General features: G+C 42.8%; 1 protein-coding gene across 1 annotated transcript in view; it reads left to right on the top strand.

Annotated features, from left to right (window-relative positions):
• Positions 1-20,054, top strand: part of BSN (bassoon presynaptic cytomatrix protein) — a 380,730-nt gene that overhangs the window by 7,424 nt on the left and 353,252 nt on the right. The window contains 1 exon segment of the mRNA XM_024193699.2: positions 1,404-1,803. Coding sequence (XP_024049467.2) covers positions 1,404-1,803 — 400 coding nt within the window.

The raw sequence follows: 20,054 nt of genomic DNA, 5'->3' as shown, positions 1-20,054 counted from the left end.
ACAATCAGCATTTTGCTCTTTTATAGACTTCTGTTTTTCTATTTTCTCTTAGTATAAGGTGTATCACGGACTCACAGATCATGCCCACTCTTGGCCCCGTGCGGGGTGCCCCTTTCAGTGAGACAGCCCTTCTCGGGGGTCCACTCTCTCTCGGGGTCAGGCCCCTCCACCTCTTGGAGCCGCACCTCTCTGAGCCTTAGCACACCTGTTTCTCGCCGTGGGCCCCCTCAGGGAGTCCACTCGCTCTGGACCCCCCGGGCCTCCACCCCCGAAGGGGTTGATGCAACCCTGTTCTCTAGACTGGAGTGACTCTTAGCCAGCGTAAAACAGGAGGGTTTATTGAGAGTGGAACACAGCACAGGAAACTCTCAGGACCTCAGGCCTGGCCTCCCTCAGCCAGCACACCCCCATCTCCCTGCATCCAGGTGGGCTCTGCCTGCTCCCCTTCCCCAGCCCAGAGCCCCCTGCTCCCAGCTGGGCATCTGCTATCCCTGGCCCCAAGCCCCGCCTCTGTCCATTGTCTTCTCTCCAGGTAAACAGGGTCATAAACTGGGGCCTCCTCTCCTCGCTTCTTCCCTCTGGCTGGAACCGGCTGGTTAAGTCACTGGGTCCTCTCTCTGCAGCCCATTGTCCTCCCACTGGCCAGAACCGGCTGCAACTCCTGAGCTGGGTCTCCGGGTCGCCAGGTCACCAGTCGCTGGGGTATCCATCCTCCAGGCCATTGGCTGGGGTCCCAAGTTCCCTCTCCGGTCCTCTGCAACAACAAACTCCCTCTCCCCTCACCTCGTTAAACCAGTAACACCCAGGGAAACTGAGTCCCACCCCCTCCGCATGCAAACCATTGAAACCCCACAGAAAACAAGAAAACCCCCCACTTCGTCACAAGGTGTTGCAAAAGTCAGTTGTGAGGAGATAGTCAGCACTCACCCAACTATCAGCTCCGCAGGAATGGCCAGGCAATTAGTGTTCCTGGAAACTGAAGCCAGTGCTGCAGTGTGAATTCATCAACTGATGTTGGAAAAGGTGTATCACGGCTAAGCCCTTTCCTGGCAGTCTGCTGTGTACTTCTCATGATGTTTTCCATGAAACAATGTGGTGATTCCCCCGAGATTCTTCTTAGAACACACAGAGTAACCCAATTATATGTGTGTAACCCAAGTATACAGAAAAGGTTTAAAGTATGTGAAATTTACTTTGATCTCATCCTGCAAGGTACTGAGTGTCTTAAATTGCCAGAGTTGAAGGAATTCAGCACCCTCTAAGATTGTTTCATTATATCTCCAGTGGCCTTGATATATGAAAGTTTGCCATTTTTGTTATGTATTGCATTTTCAGATTTGGATGTAATCATTGAATCCTCTAAAACTTGGTTTACATACATGTTGTTTGTTATGATATTTCAGCACACCAAGAAGACCGGCTCAATCGGATCTCCCAGTTGGAGAGAGATCAGCTTCCCCATCCCTTAAACAGTCTGCCCAGACTCATGAAAGCACAAGAGAGATGCTGAGCCATGGTCACGCCAGCCAACAAGCAGATGGACCTAGGAGGACACTCCAGGTGGACACCAGAATTCAGAGATCAGGACGATCTCCCTCTGTATCACCAGATCGAGGCAGCACCCCTACCTCACCTTATTCTGTCCCACAAATCGCACCCCTTCCAAGCAGCACTCTCTGCCCTATATGCAAGACAACAGAACTCACCTCCTCTCCTAATCAGCCAAACTTCAACACTTGTACACAGTGTCACAACAAGGTCTGCAACCAGTGTGGATTCAACCCCAACCCCCATCTCACTGAGGTAATTGCTTCTTTTATTTCTCAGATTTTCAGCCTGAGATTTTTGACTCAGGAGGTAGCAAGTAAGATTGCTCTAACACCAGATCACCATTGGTGTTTTTAGGAATCATGGGAAACAGTCAGATTGATGTTCTCAGGAAACATCATGTGCTGCCAAATAGTTCAAATTTCAGGCTGTCTTGCATGCTCTAAGCCTTGAGGTTGCATCCTCATCTTCCACGTTCATGACAGGTTAGCATCCTTGTCCTTTAACAGTGACACTGCTGGCTAATCAGTGGATGGTTGTAGTGATCTGAGGACTGTAGAGAAAGAATGGGAAGCTTATATAAGGGAAAAGCTTACCAGGGGTTCTCAAACTGGGGGTCGGGACCCCTCAGGGGGTCGCAAGGTTATTACATGGAGGGTCGTGAGCTGTCAGCCTCCACCCCAAACCCCGCTTTGCCTCCAGCATTTATAATGGTGTTAAATATAAAAAAAAGTGTTTTTAATTTATAACGGGGGTCGCACTCAGAGACTTGTTATGTGAAAGGGGTCACCAGTAAAAAAAAGTTTGAGAGCCACTGGCTTAGACTTTCATGGAGGTACAGTTTCCATCTAGATTCCTCCCCCCCACCACCAAGGCCATGGATTTCCTGACCCAGGTTAGTTCCACTTGCATAGAAATGTCATAGGTGTGAAGGGTTGTACCATAGTGGGATCTTCATGAGGTGGTGACCGGTGGCAAAACAAGTATTTGAATGCTGAATATTTCAGATTCTGAGTGATACAGGTGATAGTTTTTGGCTGTGAATGCCTGACAGAATTGGAAGCAGATATTTTCTTCTGACTAGGTTGGAGATAAGTGAGAATAATCATTTGCAAGTTAATGTCTACTTGTAAAGTGTTTCAACCAAGGTGTCTGATGTGGGCTGTGTAAAATTGTAAGCATGAGATTCCCGGGGGCAGATTTGACAGTGTTTGAAATAGTTGAGTGATGTAATGCTGAGGACATGCAGGTGTGTGGGACTCTTTGAAACACCTGATCACTCTTATTTACATTTGTGACTTTAATTATGGGTACATGTAAATTCCTAGCTGAAAGATCAAGGTAGATGTACTTTTGTATCTATTAAGGAGATGTATAATTGAGACTATTAGTATCCATAAAACTTTCCCATGTAATAAAAAATACCTTAAATCTTAAGATTTTATTAAAATGTTCAAAAGTGCTTATGTTAGTTAGGAACCCAAATCCAAGGGAAGTTGGGCTCCTAAGTCACATATTTTCTTTTGAAAATTGTCCCCGTAATTTCAGTGATCTGCCAGTGACTCCTCTGGATTCCCACTTCACTAACAGAAATTTCAGTTTCTAAATGTTGTTGCCTCATATAAAACCTCATTGCTGTCAATATTTGTTCTTTGGAGAAGGAAAGGTTAGGAGGACTACTATCCCTTGCATAGCAAGGTATATGATACTTATGCCAGCTGCATGTTTCTTTATAACCATTAGTTAGGCTCACAATAGAGGTCTTTCTATGGAATGGGGGAGTAGACAGATACCGGACACAGTGTTGGTATATAATACTCTAAATACTTTTTATTGATTACAGTATAAACCCCACTCGCTCCACATTCATACCTCTTTCATATTGCACCAAAGTCGGAAGATCAGAACGAAGTCCTGATGGCCAGTCGAAATTCAGTCCGATCACAAGGTGTGGAGAGCGGGCACTCCGCACACCTGCTTTATCAGGGCTCTGGATGATGTCTGACTCCAAATTTCAGAAATGTCAGGCAACTATTTATAGACCAGTCCGTTGTGTCATCAGCTCATTGTCTCTGTTTCCTAAGCCTTTCACCCATAACTCCGGGAAAATTGTTCCAGGCAGGCCGCCATAATCCAAGACATTCCATTTCCTCTTATGGACATGACAAACTTCCTTAACACCAACCAGTCCTTTACTGCTTATAACCTTAAATCCTCACTTCAGTTGCCAACACATACCTCACGTACTCATGTCAAGCACACAGCATTCATACTAGGCCTCAATGGCCTATAGCGTATTATAACATATACTACTATATATCCCAGGGGTCGGCAACCTTTTAGAAGTGGTGTGCCGAGTCTTCATTTATTCACTCTAATTTAAGGTTTCGCGTGCCGGTAATACATTTTAATGTTTTTAGAAGGTCTCTTTCTAGAAGTTTATATAACTAAACTATTGTTGTATGTAAAGTAAATAAGATTTTTAAAATGTTTAAGAAGCTTCATTTAAAATGCAGAGCCCCCCGGACTGGTGGCCAGGACCCGGGCAGTGTGAGTGCCACTGAAAATCAGCTCGCATGCCGCCTTTGGCACGCGTGCCATAGGTTGCCTACCCCTGATATATCCCAACAGTCCCCCTTTTGATACATGATTAATAACATATTTCCTGATTCAAAACTCCTTGTTGTTTTCTTATTTGACAATACAAACACAGCATGACAAAGCTTAATAGAATCATTAACATGAACAATATAACAATAGGATGCAATGCCAGGAGGGCTGTGGCACTGGGAGACCATCCTTTAAAGCCATCGTACCAATGGTGGACTGTTAATTCTTCCCCTTGTTTTCCCAGTATTTGACCCTTAGGCAACAAGATACTTATCTTTCCTAGCTGGGCAGATTTAGACAAATCCTTTGCATATTACTTTATTCTTTCACTTTTATCAACCGATTCCTCCCATTGTTCCCAATGTACCCCTAGATCAAAGGATCAGTCCACATCTTTTGATTCCCAGATGATTTCCTTTTTTAAAAATAAGGGTCCCTGATAAAAAGTCCCTTCAATAATAACCTCCATTACATTAAATTTGCATGACTCAGTTGAACCTTTTTCTGTCATATTTCTCCAAAATATATATTTTTCAGTGGTTACCACACAAATACACCTATTGCCTAAATCAAACTCTCTTGTGTCATTAGGGGCTAAATACTGTATTATACATTGTCCACTTGAATGGTTTAGATAACATCCCTCTAAGGACCAAGTTAGCTGTGGGCACACCCATTTATTTTGCCCCCACTCCTCACAATGTTTTGTGAATTCCACCAATTTATAGCCCCCTCTCTTCCTGGATCGGATGTGTTCCACTTATTTCTATTTGCCATAATTCTCCGTTAATAATCTTCGGCAGCACCCAGGCCATTGCTGCTCTTTCTCTCCCCCTTCCCCTGTATTATGTAATAGCATCCTGCCCTTCCAATCCCCTCTTAGAGTGGTTTGATTCCAATTAAACCCAACGTGTTTCTTCCATCCTATAATTCGTTGTTTCCATATATGGGAGTCTTTGAACCATTCAAAGGGCCATTGCCCTTACTCAGTAGATTGACTATCCTCTCTATATACTGTATCCCATAAGCTTGCATCTGTACACATCGTATTGCTAGTGCAGTTTTGTTATTAATTTCTCACATTTAGAGACATTTCCAAGGCTTGTATTTGTTTTAATTGGAGCACTACATTCCTTTTTCCTTGCTCCGATAATATGCCAAATTTTTTTATTATATGCATCTGTATGGCTCCCAAAATCTCACCCAAAGTTGACATTTTCCCTCATAACGTCTCAATATCAAACAAATTCAACACCCCGTCCCCAGCACCAATGCCACCCACAAGATATTCTCCTATACCTCTCTTACTACTTTTAGCTCCATCTCCCCATGGTTGTTGCCATGCTAGTAATAGAAGCAAGGCATATGACATACACTCTGAATGTTGTGCACTCACATTTAATTGCAATCCCTCCAGCCAGATTGTTTGGTCCACAATAGTTGGGGCTTCAATTACTTCCCCCCTTCTATATGGATGTTCATCTGCCGTGATTCTTGGTGTGGTTTTATTTACTGGTGTTTGATTAAGAAACACAAAATACTGACCATATCCCCAAAAGTATATTCCTCTATCAATTCTCCTGAAACAGCTTAATTTTACCATTATGGAAGAATTTACCATAACGTCATACATCCACACTTTGAGAGACGTTGACTTATTCCATCCCACATGGACATTACTCCAGGGTAGTTACATTAAATTCCAAAAAGTGCAATTCAGGACTCATAGACTCATAGACTCATAGACTTTAAGGTCAGAAGGGACCAATATGGTCATCTAGTCTGACCTCCCGCATGATGCAGGCCATAAATGTTGACCCCCCCACTTTCCCTTAACTCTGCTGTTGAAGTCTCCAGATCGTGATCTAAAGACTTCAAGTTGCGGAGAATCTTCCAGCTTGCGACCCCTGCCCTATGCTGCGGAGGAAGGCGAAAAACCTCCAGGGCTACTGCCAATCTACCCTGGAGGAAAATTCCTTCCCGACCCCAAATATGGCGATCAGCAGAACCCCGAGCATACAGGCAAGATTCTCTAGCCAGACCCTCATTTTACCAGCGATGGCCATTATTGCCTAATTGATTAATGACACGTTATCCCATCAAACCATTCCCTCCATAAACTTATCTAGCCTAATCTTGAAGCCAGACAGGTCTTTCGCCCCCACCGTTTCCCTCGGAAGGCTGTTCCAAAATTTCACCCCTCTGACAGTTAGGAACCTTCGTCTAATTTCAAGCCTAAATTTCCCCACGGCCAGTTTATATCCATTCGTTCTCGTGTCCACGTTAGCACTGAGCTGAAATAATTCCTCTCCCTCCCTAGTATTTATCCCCTTGATATATTTAAAGAGAGCAATCATATCCCCCCTCAGCCTTCTTTTGGTTAGGCTAAACAAACCAAGCTCCTCGAGTCTCCTTCCATAGGACAGGTTTTCCATTCCTCGGATCATCCTAGTGGCCCTTCTCTGTACCCGCTCCAGTTTGAGTTCATCCTTTTTAAACATAGGAGACCAGAACTGCACACAGTACTCCAAGTGAGGTCTCACCAGCGCCTTGTATAACGGAAGCAGCACCTCCCTGTCCCTACTAGAAATACCTCGCCTTATGCATCCCAAGATCGCATTAGCTTTTTTCACAGCCACGTCGCATTGCCTACTCATAGTCATCCTGCGATCAACCAGGACTCCGAGGTCCTTCTCCTCCTCCGTCACTTCTAACCTATGCGTCCCTAGCTTATAACTGAAATTCCTATTAGTCATCCCTAAATGCATCACCTTACACTTCTCGCTATTAAATCTCATCCTATTATTATTACTCCAATTTACAAGGTCATCCAAGTCTCCCTGCAGAATATCCCGATCCTTCTCCGAGTTGGCAATACCTCCCAACTTTGTGTCATCCGCAAACTTTATCAGCCCACTCCTACATTTGGTTCCGAGGTCAGTAATGAATAGATTAAATAAAATCGGACCCAAAACCGAACCTTGAGGAACCCCACTGGTGACCTCCCTCCAATCTGACAGTTCACCCTTCAGTACTACCCGCTGCAGTCTCCCCTTTAACCAGTTCCTTATCCACCTCTGGATTTTCCTATCGATCCCCATCTTTTCCAATTTAACCAATAATTCCTCATGCGGTACCGTATCAAACGCTTTACTAAAATCGAGGTATATTAGATCCACCGCATTTCCTTTATCTAGAAGGTCTGTTACTTTCTCAAAGAAGGAGATCAGGTTGGTTTGGCACGACCTGCCTTTTGTAAACCCATGTTGTAATTTGTCCCAATTGCCATTCACCTCAAGGTCCTTAACTACTTTCTCCTTCAAGATTTTTTCCAAGACCTTGCATACTACAGAAGTTAAGCTAACAGGCCTGTAGTTACCCGGGTCACCTTTTTTCCCCTTCTTGAAAATAGGAACCACATTAGCTATTCTCCAGTCCAACGGTACCACCCCCGAGTTTACAGATTCATTAAAAATTGTCGCCAAGGGGCTCGCAATTTCTCGCGCCAGTTCCTTCAATATTCTCGGATGAAGATCATCCGGTCCGCCCGATTTAGTCCCGTTTAGCTGGTCAAGTTTGGCTTCCACCTTTGATACTGTAATGTCAATCCCCTCTCCTGTATTCCCCTCTGTCCTACTCCCTCTATTCCTAAACCCTTCATTAGCCTTATTAAAGACTGATGCAAAATATTCATTTAGGTATTGTGCCATGCCTAGATTATTCTTAATTTCCACTCCATCTACATTCTTCAGCAGTCCCACTTCCTCTTTCTTTGTTTTCTTCCTATTTATATGGCTATAAAACCTCTTACTATTGGATTTAATTCCCCTCGCGAGGTCCAACTCTACACGGCTTTTGGCCTTCCTCACCGCATCCCTACATGCTCTAACCTCAATAAGGTAGGTTTCCTTGCTGATCCCTCCCTTCTTCCATTCTCTGTACGCTTTATGTTTTTTCTTAATCGCCCCTTTGAGACGCCCGCTCATCCAGCTAGGTCTAAATCTCCTGCCCACTAACCGTTTTCCCTTTCTCGGGATACAGGCCTCGGACAGCTTGTGCAACTTCAACTTGAAATAATCCCAGGCGTCATCTGCCTTTAGATCCCTAAGTGTGTTAGCCCAATCCACTTCCCTAAGTAGTTGCCTTAATTTATTAAAGTTGGCCTTTTTGAAATCATAAACCTTAGTCACAGTATTATTTCTGTTTATCCTTCCATTTAGTTTAAACCGAATTAGCTCATGGTCACTCGAGCGAAGGTTGTCCCCTACAACTATTTCCTCAATGAGGTCCTCACTACTCACCAGCACTAAATCTAAAATCGCATCCCCCCTCGTCGGTTCAGTTACTACTTGATGAAGGAATTCATCTGCTAGCACGTCTAGGAACATCTGAGCCCTATTATTGTTACTAGCATTTGTTCCCCAATCTATATCTGGGAAGTTAAAGTCCCCCATGATGACACAGTTCTTTTACTTCCCTAAAAACATTAAGTAGTTCTCTGTCCGCCTCCAGGCTAGATCCCGGCGGTCTATAGCACACCCCAAGCACTATCTCGGGGGAGGCTCTAGTAGTTCTTTTACCCATTGTAATTATTGCCCATACAGACTCCGTCTTATCCATTCCATCACTTATTATTTCTTTACATTTTAACTCATTATTGACATATAACGCCACTCCCCCACCTTTACCTTTTTTCCGGTCATTGCTAAACAGCACATACCCTTCCATACCTGTACTCCAGTCATGATTACCGTTCCACCACGTTTCGGTTATTCCCACGATATCAGGTTTCATTTCTTGGACCAGGAGCTCCAATTCCTCCATTTTGTTACCTAGGCTTCTCGCATTGGTGTATAAACATCTTACCGTATGCTGTCTATCCTTTCTCCCATTAGTTATGCAATTTGGTACGGTCCCCATGCTGTCCCTCCGCCCCTTTTTTCTTATGTCCAATTCCCTACCCCTACCTATGTCTGTGCTTATCTCCTCACACTCCTTTTCACTGTTGGAATCTGGCGTGGAGATTAACTGAACATCTCCCAACCGTCTCCCCCAAGTTCCTAGTTTAAAGCCCTTTTGATGAGGTGAGCCAGTCTCCCTCCCAGAAGTCTATTTCCTTCCCTACTCAGGTGGAGTCCATCCCGGGAGAACAGCTGTCTGTCCCCGAAAGCCTCCCAGTGGCCATACATCCCAAAGCCCTCCTTATAGCACCACTCCCTTAGCCAGCTATTTATCCTCACAATTCTGTCAGCCCTTTGCTGTCCTTCTCTAGGAACAGGCAGAATCCCACTGAAGATAATCTGAGCCTCAACTTCCTTAAGCGTCTTCCCCAGCCTGGCATAATCTCCTTTAATTCTTTCTAGCGAGAACCTAGCTGTGTCGTTCGTTCCTACGTGAAGGATGATCAAGGGGTTCTTACCTGCTCCTTGTAGGATCCTTTTCAACCGCAGGTCCACATCCCTTATCTTAGCGCCCGGCAGACAGCACACCCTTCTGTTTTCAGGGTCCGCTCTGGTCACAGGCCTGTCCAACCTCCTCAGCAAGGAGTCTCCAATCACATAAACCTGCCTTTGCCTGGTGACAGTGCTCTCAACAAATCTATCCCCTGTTCCCTGTAGTCGTAACTCCTGTCTCTCTCTATTTTCCCTTATAGTCCCCCTAGTGCCATCCTCTATCCTACTGGGGCCCGGTATTGGTGCTGTCTCCATCAACTCCTGCCCTCTCTCTATCGGACTAGCCGCTCTTCTCTTCTTCCTCTGCCTCCCACCATCAGTTACCACCTGCTGCCTCCCCTCCTCGTTATCCAAACACTCAAACCTGTTCCTGAGTTCTATTTCCCCCTCACTAGCCCTCCTTTTCCTTGGCCTGCTTCTCACAGTCACATGCTTCCACTGCTCTTGATCTGCCCCTGACATTCCCCCCTCACAGACCATAGCCTGTGCTTCCACCTGCACCCCTGAGCATTCCCCTTCAGCCACACCCTGCCTCTGCTCCATTAGCTGCTCGAATCCCCTTCTGAACTCTACCAGGGTATCTACCTGCATCTGGAGCCCTCTAATCTTTTCCTCTAGCAGGTCTATTAGGCGGCATTTCATGCAAACATACCTTTGTTCAGGCTCCCCAGGGAGGACCATGTACATACCACACCTGCCACATGCAATCATCTGCATTGTGTCCCCTGCTGCTTGGCTCATGGCTGCTATGGTCTCTGCCACCTGCTCCTGGGGACACAGAGCACACCGGGCACCGCGCCCTCCTGCCTCCCCTTCCACCTCCCCCTGTAAACTCCCACTTAAACTCCCCTGTTAGCAGCCCTGTTTGCCGGCTCCTGGGTGCCGCTCCTCGTAGCTGTCGTTTATATTTGGGTTATTTTCATTATAACTAAATTTAAACATCAACCAGCCCTACCCTTTTATAATATAAAAATACTTCCCTTGCTTCTCCGCGTCCTTTGGTTTTTAATATTCCCATGTCAGATTCTTACCATTTCCCTACCATATTTCAAATATCACCTCAGAAAGTTTCCCCTCACATCTGGTTTTGTTTGGTCCCATTTTCCCCATTGTGTCCCATGGGTAGTTGAACATATTTTCCTCTTTAATCCATACCTGCACTTCAGAGGTGCTCCCATGTGTGTATCCTTGTACCCCTAAGCTTCCCCAAATACTCACAAAACATAAAACCCAGAAGCCATATCCCCACCCTTCAGGGTGCCATCGACTTTCCCATTTTCCCCTAATCATTGGAATTTCTGACAGTGAACTTTTACTTTAAAATCAATCTTCATTCTTTGCAAACTTTTCTTTTGTCTAGTTCCACTTTTGCACCCCTCTTGTGTTGAGGTCTTGGCCATTATTCTGAAGAATATTGTCCAGTGCCTCTGACTATACTACCCCAAGCGCCTTTGCTAAGCCTTTGCTAAACTCTTCTGTCTTTGCTTGAGCTCTGGTATTCTTCAACCTAAAATGTAATTCACACAGCACAATCTTTCAACCAGACAAATAATACAAAGTAAAGCAAGCATAAGTAGCAAGCCAATTGCAAAAATGTTAGCACCATGTCCACACTCCCAATCCAGGATCTGGTTGGGATATCCTCCTGTGCAGTTGGACATTCCCCTTTTATCTCTGTAAAACAAACCAAAAGGTTACCTAATCTTTGGGCCATAACTTTAATTGCTAGGTGTGTACCCATTTCCCCTTCTCGTCCTTATTAATTTGCACTACAGTGGGGGAAATTTTATTCATAATTGAAAATGGTCCAACCCATTTTGATTCCAAAATATGATCTTTTGGTGTCAACCTCAGATACATCACCTTATCCCCAGTGTTCCACAATTTTGTATCCTGAGTGGCCTGTGAATCCACATATTCTTTTGCTTTCCAAATTGCGTCTGTTAGTCTAAATTCCATTTTCTTAAGTTCAGTCAGTAACACTTTAACCCATTGGGTAACTGACACTTCCTCTACTTCCCCTTCTCCTGGGTATAGTAGAGGGCTCCACAGTCTATAGGCCTTCCATAAAGAATTTTGTATGGCTGGTACCCTGTACCTAACCAATCACTACTTCGAATTGCCGCCAACACCAATGGTAATTTCTTATCCTTTACTTGCCTCTTGCACTACCTTTTGCAGAGCCTACTTAATTGTTTGATTCATTCTCTCTACCGATCCTGATGATTGAGGATGGTGAGGAATGTGTAACTGCTGCTTTGTTCCTAAAGCCTTCAATAAACTTTTAACTACTTCCTCCACAAAATGCTGCCTGTTATCCGAATCAATCACTCCTGGAGTCCCATACCTGCTAAAAACAACTTCCCATAGTCTCTGCATTATGGTTCCGGGTATGAATTGCCTCCATCCATCCGGAAAAGGAATCTACCACCACCAACAGATACTGATTTCCCCTGGAAGTTTTCAGCAACTTATCAATATAGTCCATTTGTATTCTATTCCATGGCCCTACAATTCTCTGATGTAATAATGGCCCTGCACTAGGTGTTTTATTGATGTTTGCCATGAATTTTATACAATTTTTAACAAATCTCTCTACATCCTCCCGTACTCTAGGCCAAATTCTGATTTGTTTTACCTTAAAAAATGTGTTCTTTATTCCTTGATGTGCCATGGAGTGGCAGACATTAATGATTTCTTCCTTTTGGGTTTTTTCGGGTACCCACTTTACGTCTCCTGTCTTTTTGTTCACTGCATACCCCCTTTACACTCCAGTTTCCCCATTTCTCCTCTGGCTTAATCTCCTGCACTATAGCCTGCGCTCTAGTAACTATCGCAACTCCCAAAGGCTCCTTTGCTGCTGTCTTGGCCAAGGCATCAGCCTTATCATTCTAAAATTTCTCGCTCCCCTCTCGCTTTTGATGGCCTCTTCTAATACGTCGTACCTTCAGTTTCCCTGGATTCCTTTTTAACCAATAATAAATTTACTTCCAGTCCTCCTTTTGGACTAATCCTATACAACAATCCTTCTACTACAAAATCTGAATCCATATAAACGTTTAAGGCAATCCACTGTTCCATTCTTCTGTTCTAACAAATCACTAAGGGCCAGGGTGGATTTAATTTAAATCAAATTGATTTAAATCACTAGTGAGGAAGATTCGATTTAATCATGGATTTCTACAGAAAAGTGCATTCTTGTTGGTTGTTATAACCTTAATACACATTCTTCACAACTCAGAGATAGATGTAGGTTTCATTTTTAGAAGATACACACTATACATTTTTAAAGTGATTTATTTTGAAAACTTTTCAGATTAGTTTTACAGCTGTATCAGAAAATGAATGATTGTTTGGTAATTTCATTTACCAAAAGTACTTGAAGCAGATATTTATGAAGTCATTGGGAGGTGAACTATCTCCAGTTCAACAGGTTAATCATTAATATTTGGAGGATTTTCTTACTCTGTTGTATTAGGAGGCGAACATCACGAGACAGACATTTAAATTGTTTTATTTAACTAAAACAACAATGTTATGTATTCTGGATTTTTTTCTTCAACAGCAAACATATAATATTTTAACAAAACAAGCAGATGAATTTTTGAATTTAGTTGAACATTCAAGTTTTTTAAAATCAGGTTTGTTTTTGTTAAAATTGTTTTTAACTAAAATAGTTAAATGAAATATTAAAAAAAAAAAATTAAATCGACTGTGTCAGCCAGGTCAATGTGAAAAACTTAAAATATTGGCTTCTGCAGCTAACTGCGTCGTCTTCACATTCATTTTCTTGTTTGTTCATAATCTGGAAAAGAAAAACAAGCTATCCTGCTTTTTCAGGTCCCAAACAATTTCTCTATTTGGAATGAATTGGTCCAAAGGAAGAAAATATTCTTTCTACACGGGCAGAAGAAGCTACTGCTGTTAAAAGTGAGATTATCACTTCAACAGTCTCTGAACCGAAGTGCTTAAGTGACATCCACCAGTTCACTGGTGTGACTTTCTTTAAAACATCATCAGCAAACATATATTTCTCGAATGGTTCACCCTTAGCTCTGAAGTTTATTATAGTTGGCATTATGGAGGGATGATTGCTGGATGTCCATGTCTTCTTCAGCACTTAAGGTTTGACCTTGGTACTGAGTATTGAGAAAATGAGCTGGAGATAGTGCTTGTCCCATTTGTTTTTTTTAATGCTTATAATTTAACTCTGTCATTGCATATTTCTCTTTTTACGGTCTCACTCAGTTCCTTCCAAATTTCAACAGCGTCAGCAATAAAATAGCTATTTCCCTGCATTTTGTTCAAGGCTACAGAAATAGGCTTCAGGGTACGCAGCATGTGTTCAACATTTCTCTTAAGCCCAATGTTGAGAACTTTGGCTGTGACAGTGCCATCTATTTTTTTCATGATTTTGTTCACAAACTGTCATCAGATTAGGCCAGTTCTTGATATAGTGTGCAAAAAAGTCCACTACTAAGTTCCATCACATGTCTTGTGGCAGAGTTTGCTTGGTTCCTCCCACTTTTTTCAGAGCAGCTGCTGCAAAGTGGCTGTTACGGAAGTATTTTGCAATTTAAACAACATTAGTCTTTATTTCTGGAACACTGAAGTCTTTGGCTAGGAGGTGCATCAAATGAGCACTGCAACCATATGTTATTATGTTGGGACTCTCTTCTAAATAATTTCTTCTCATCTTGGATACATTTGCAGCATTGTTTGTGACCAAGCTGTGTACTAGACATCTGAATTATTTTTCTCAGTTTGTTATAGCTTTTACTGCTACTTCTTGTAAGTATTCTGCTGTGTGTGCATTTCCTGATGTATCAATTGTTTCAGTAAGGAAGACATTCCCTTCTTCTGTTGTCACACAAGCACATACAACAGGATCATTGTGGACATTGCTCCACCCATCAAGACTCAGGGTTAAGAATTTTACCCTCTAGACCTTTTGCACACTGCTCAATTTCTCTTTCATACACTTTATCCAGCAATTTGCCTGTGACATCTTCTCTCTTGGGTGGACTGTATCCTGGTCTTAATGACTGAACCATGTTAATGAAGTGTGGGTTCTCAGTCATATGGAAAGGAGAGTTTGTTGTATAAACAAACCAGGCAATTTTTTCATCTATTACCTCTTTTTGTAATCTGCTGGTTCTTATCACAAACTTATCTATGGTTGTTTCTGGATGATGGAGATTTTTTTTTTCTTTTTGCTACAGGTGATATACTGTGGCTCTGTGACATACATGATGTGACTGAAACACTATCATTGGCAGATAACTCTGAAACTATAGAAAATGATGGTGATCTTGAAGGTGGATAGTCTTCAGAATCCTGTATGTTGAGGATGGATTCTTCTAAACAAAATAAGTCAATGCAGTTATTTAATTGTTATTATCATACTGCTCATTTAGTATTACTCATTGCATTCACTGACAGTACTACTTTCAAAGTGAAATTGTAAAAGGAAGATCTGCCTATTTCAGCTATTTATTTTTTTATCACATCTGCATCTAAAATGATGGTACTATAGAGTAACAACTATATTTTTTTGCTCAAACATGAGAATTCAAGAATAGTCCAGAAGGAAGATAGGCAGTCCTTAAGAAAGAAGTATGAAATAAAGAAGTTTACCAACCTGAAGATCCTGCATGTTCAGACATGTTCCTTTCATCATCTTCAACGCAGCTTCCTCCTGAGAAGGAACACTTCTCATGATGTTGTTTCATTCGGGCAAGCAGGCCTTGCATTTCTTTGTTGCACTGTTTGCATTTTGCATGCATGCCTGTCTTTACCCACAGGTAGAGGAACTTCATTAAAATATTCCCAAACTGGGTCTCTTTTACGGTCTGTTGCCATTATAGGTTTTCCCTTCTAGTAAGAGAATGGTATGATAGATCTCAAATCAATGAAGGCTACACTCAGAAAGACCTCAAGACTTCTGAAATATGCAGCTCAAACAGTTTTACTTTTGTTTCTACTGCCTGTCCCTCCCTTCTCACATTTATCTCCAGACTTCTTCTCCTTGTCCAGATCTATTCCGCCCCCAACAATCTTATATTCATTGAACTTTTTGAAACTTTGCACTTTTAGAGAGAGGTAAGGAATTGACTCTGTGTGCACAAATGTGCAGAGGGACAGTAGGGTTGAGGTCTGTTATTTCTCACCTCTATATATTATTTATTTATTTAAAAACATTTTTACTGTTAACAAGCATGTTATCTCTGAAGACACAAATCCACAGTTTGAGAACTGCAAAACTAAGCATCTCTGATGGTATCTTCTAGACTGAGTCCCATTGGGTAGATAGAAAGATTAACCTAAATAATCTATACAGAAGCCCCTGGGACCTCATAAGATTGGATCCCTAATCCATGAACTATTCGAACTCATTCACAAAACTTCTTAAACATTACGTGAATATATTGTCTCATACTATAGAATTAGCATTTATAATCCCTATTCCACGATGAGACATTATAGCTCAAAGATATATCTTAATTAAAACTATCTTTAGATAGGTTTTTTCCTCAAACAGCATTTTATTAAAAAAATCTGATTTAAATAAAAAAATCCAATTTTTTTTATTATTTTTTTAAATCATTGATTTTTATCCACCCTGCTTTGTAGTTAATAAATTTGTTTGTTTGTTCTACCTGAAGCAGTGCGTTTGGTTTGAAGCATGTCAGAAACTCCCCTTGGGATAACAACCCCAGTGCATATCAATTTCTTTGTTAAACTGACGAACTCCTATAAATTTGCAGTGTCCAGTGGGCATAACTGGACACTGCAAGACAGAGGTTCCTAGGGTTGTGTCTGGGACCAGAGATATTGGCTAGTGTCATTTGGTTGCACAATCCAAGGAGCAACTTACATGCTAGAGGCTGTGCATGAACAGCCCAGGAGTGGGGGTTCTCAGAGCAGAACAGGGTAAGGCCGGCTCCCAGAGTCCAGTACTGGAGTAACCTAGCAGGTCACCGGTCCAGATTACACTAGAGGGGAATGTCACATGAGGGTCCTCTGGTCTTGGCAGATTCATCAGCGATTTCACCATTTGTTGATCCACTTGAATTCCCTGTTCTCCCAGGGTTACCCCTAAATAAGCTACCTTCCTTTGTACCGATTGGGCTTTCTCGCTATTAACCTTAAAGCTCATCTTCTGAATAAGCTTTAGCACCTCTCTAGTGCGTTCACTTACCTCCCCCTCAGTATCTCCCCAAACCAATATATCATCCACATATGAGGTGACATTCTCCCAGTCCTCTTAAATAACTGGTCCAACATCTCCACCGCGTGTTGGTGTGCAATGTCCGGGGCATTATGCAATCCCTGGGGTATTCTTTTAAACAGATATTGTTGTCCTTTAAATGCAAAGCAGGCTCAGGAATCAGGGTGCAATGGAATGGCAAAGAAACAGTTTTCCAAGTCTATTACAGAGAACCATTTAAGGATCCCCTGTATCCTTGCCATCACTTGAGGCAAATCTGTACTATCGGTGCCATAGGGGAAGTGGCTTTGTTCATTTGTCTAAAATCCACTGTCAATCTCCAGTCTCCTGAGGCCTTTAATCTGGGCCAAATTGGGCAGTTGTATGCCAAATTTCCCTTTTCAATTACTCCCTGTTGTTCTAATGATTCAGTTATCTTTCCAACACCTGCCTCCACTTGTATGGGGGTATTTATACTGTTTCAGTGGTGGTACTTTATCCCCCACAATTTTAACACATGCCTCAATTCTACCACATTCTGGTTTATTTTTAATCTATACATCAGGGAACTCTTTTACCCACATATCCTGCCGATCTAGATTACCGTATATACTCGTTCATAAATCAAATATTTTTGGTTAAAAAGTGACGCATCAAAGAGCGGGGGTCGGCTTATAAACGGGTCTATACCAAAATTTGATGATTTTAAACTCTATGGAATCATTGAATTGAATATCTAGTACATTGTCGTTTTGTTTACCTGGAGCGCCTGCAGGCATGGAGCCCCTTGGCTCCCTGTGGCCGTGGTTCGCCGTTCCCAGCCACTGGGAGCTGCAGGAAGTGGCGCACCACTTCCCGCAGCTCCCATTGGCTGGGAACGACAAACCGCAGACACTGGGAGCTGAGGGGCTCTGTGCCTGTGAACGCTCCAGGTAAACAAAACATCCAAGCCTGCTAGCGGCTTATCCTAATGGGCCAGGAGCCAAAGTTTGTCAACCCCTGAAATATGGGGTCGGCTTATGAAAGGGTCATACAGTTTTTGCTATTTTTACCTAACCATCTTGGGGGGTCGGCTTATAAACGAACAGGCTAATGAATGAGTATATATGTTTTTCCTCTTCTGCTTTTGCAGCACATATTCTCAGAATGTATCCCGCTGTCAGAGCACCCTCCGTCTAGCCATGCGCATGCCATAAGATTCCATTGGTTAAGTCCAAAACCAGCCGATTTTCCTTTAGAAAAGGAGTCTCTACTATTACTGGATTGGCCGCTTGATCTATCTGCAGCATTCGTTTTCATTGGCCTCCCAGAGTACGTGCTCCTGTTTTCAACTATACATAAAATACGGCTTTGGAGAGTTGCAGATCATCCATATGTACTAGATGACTAGCCCAGTGAAGTTGCATCTGTATGATTAGGGATTCAATGCTAGTCATGTAGCACCGGTCCAGGACTTTTAATGTTTGGTGTCCTGTCCAACCACTTGATGTTACAGATGAGACTCAAACAACACATGCTTAATGCGTTTGTGACAAAGAGAGGCTCAGATGAAGCACCATTTTCCAGCACTTGAGCTAGCATGCTGTCATGGAATAAGTGCATGATGGTGATGAATTTGTGTGGGCATCTAACTTTGTGCAAGATCTGCCAGAGACCCTTGTGACTAACAGTGTTAAAGATCTTTGTCAGGTCTACAAACACCATACAGCACTTTTCCTGAATTTGGTGGTGCTTCGGCACAGCACTGTGATGCAACTAGTGCTGTGTGTTGCATAGAGTCATAGACTTTAAAACCAGAAGGGACCATTGTGATCATCTATTCTGATCTCTGGCACATTGCAGGCCACAGAACCTCACCCTTTCACTCCTGTAATAGACCCATAACCTGTGAATGAGTTACTGAATTCCTCAATTCAGTTCTTAAAGACTTCGGGTTACAAAGAATCCACCATTTACTGTAGTTTAAACCAGCAAGTGACCCATGCCACAGACTGCAGAAGAAGGCAAAGACCCCTCAGGGTCTCTGCCAATCTGATCTGGGGGAAAATTCATTCCCAACCCCAAATATGGCAATTAGTTAGACCCTGAGCATGTCAGCAAAACCCACCAACCAGACACCTGGGAAAGAATTCACTGTAGTAACTCAGAGCCCTCCCCATCTAGTTTCCTATCTATGACCATTTGAGATATTTGCTACTAGCCGTTGCAGATTGCCTACACTGGCATGTGGCCATCTCATCATACCATCCCGTCCATAAATTTATGAAGCTCAGTCTTGAAACCAGCTATGTTATTTTTGCCCCCACTGATCCCCTTAGAAGGCTGTTCCATCTAATTTCAAGCCTAAACTTGTTGACAGCCATTTTTTATCCATTTGTTCTTGTGCCTTAATTTAAATAATTCCCCCCTCTCTCTGGTATTTATCTGTTGTATTTATAGCAAGCAATCAGGGGGGAGAGATAGCTCAGTGGTTTGAGCATTGGCCTGTTAAACCCAAGGTTGTGAGTTCAATCCTTGAGGGGGACATTTAGGGAACTGGGGTGAAAATCTGTCTTGGGATAGGTCCTGCTTTGAGCAGGGGGTTGGACTAGAGGACCTCCTGAGGTCCCTTCCAACCCAGATATTCTATATCTGCCCTCAGCTTTTGTTTTATTAGGCTAAACAAGCCAGGATCCTTAAGTCTCCTCTCATGATGTAGGTTTTCCATTCCTCTGATCATCCTAGTAGCCCTTCTCTGCACCTGTTCCAGTTGAATTAATCTTTTATAAACACGGGAGACCAGAATTGTGGCCAGTATTCCAGATGAGGTCTCACCAGTGCCGTATATAATGGTACTAACACTTCCCTGTCTCTACTGAAAATAGCTCACCTGATGCAGTCTATTACTTTTTTCCCCTTTCTTAAAAATAGGTCCTATATTAGCATTTCTCCAGTCATTGGTCCAATCCCTGAGTTTATGGATTCATTAAAAATCCTTGCTATTGGGCTTGCAAATTCATGTTCCAGTTCCTTAAATATTCTTGGATGGAGATTATCTGCCCTTCCCCCCCCCCCCCCAATTTGGTCCCATCAAGCTGTTTGAGTTTGGCTTCCACCTCTGATGTGGTAATTTCTGTTAGCCATCCCACCACTACCCCAAAGATTCTCATTACCATTATTAAAAACTGAGGCAAAGTATTCATTTAGGTGCTGTGCCATGCCTAGATTATTTTTAATCTCCATCCCATCCTCAG

The sequence above is a fragment of the Terrapene carolina genome, unplaced genomic scaffold (genome assembly GCF_002925995.2).
Source record: "Terrapene carolina triunguis isolate 2854851 unplaced genomic scaffold, T_m_triunguis-2.0 Scaffold235, whole genome shotgun sequence".
Lineage (NCBI taxonomy): Eukaryota > Metazoa > Chordata > Testudines > Emydidae > Terrapene > Terrapene triunguis.
The sequence above is the reverse complement of the archived record's forward strand: the minus strand, read 5'-3'. Positions and strand labels throughout refer to the sequence as shown.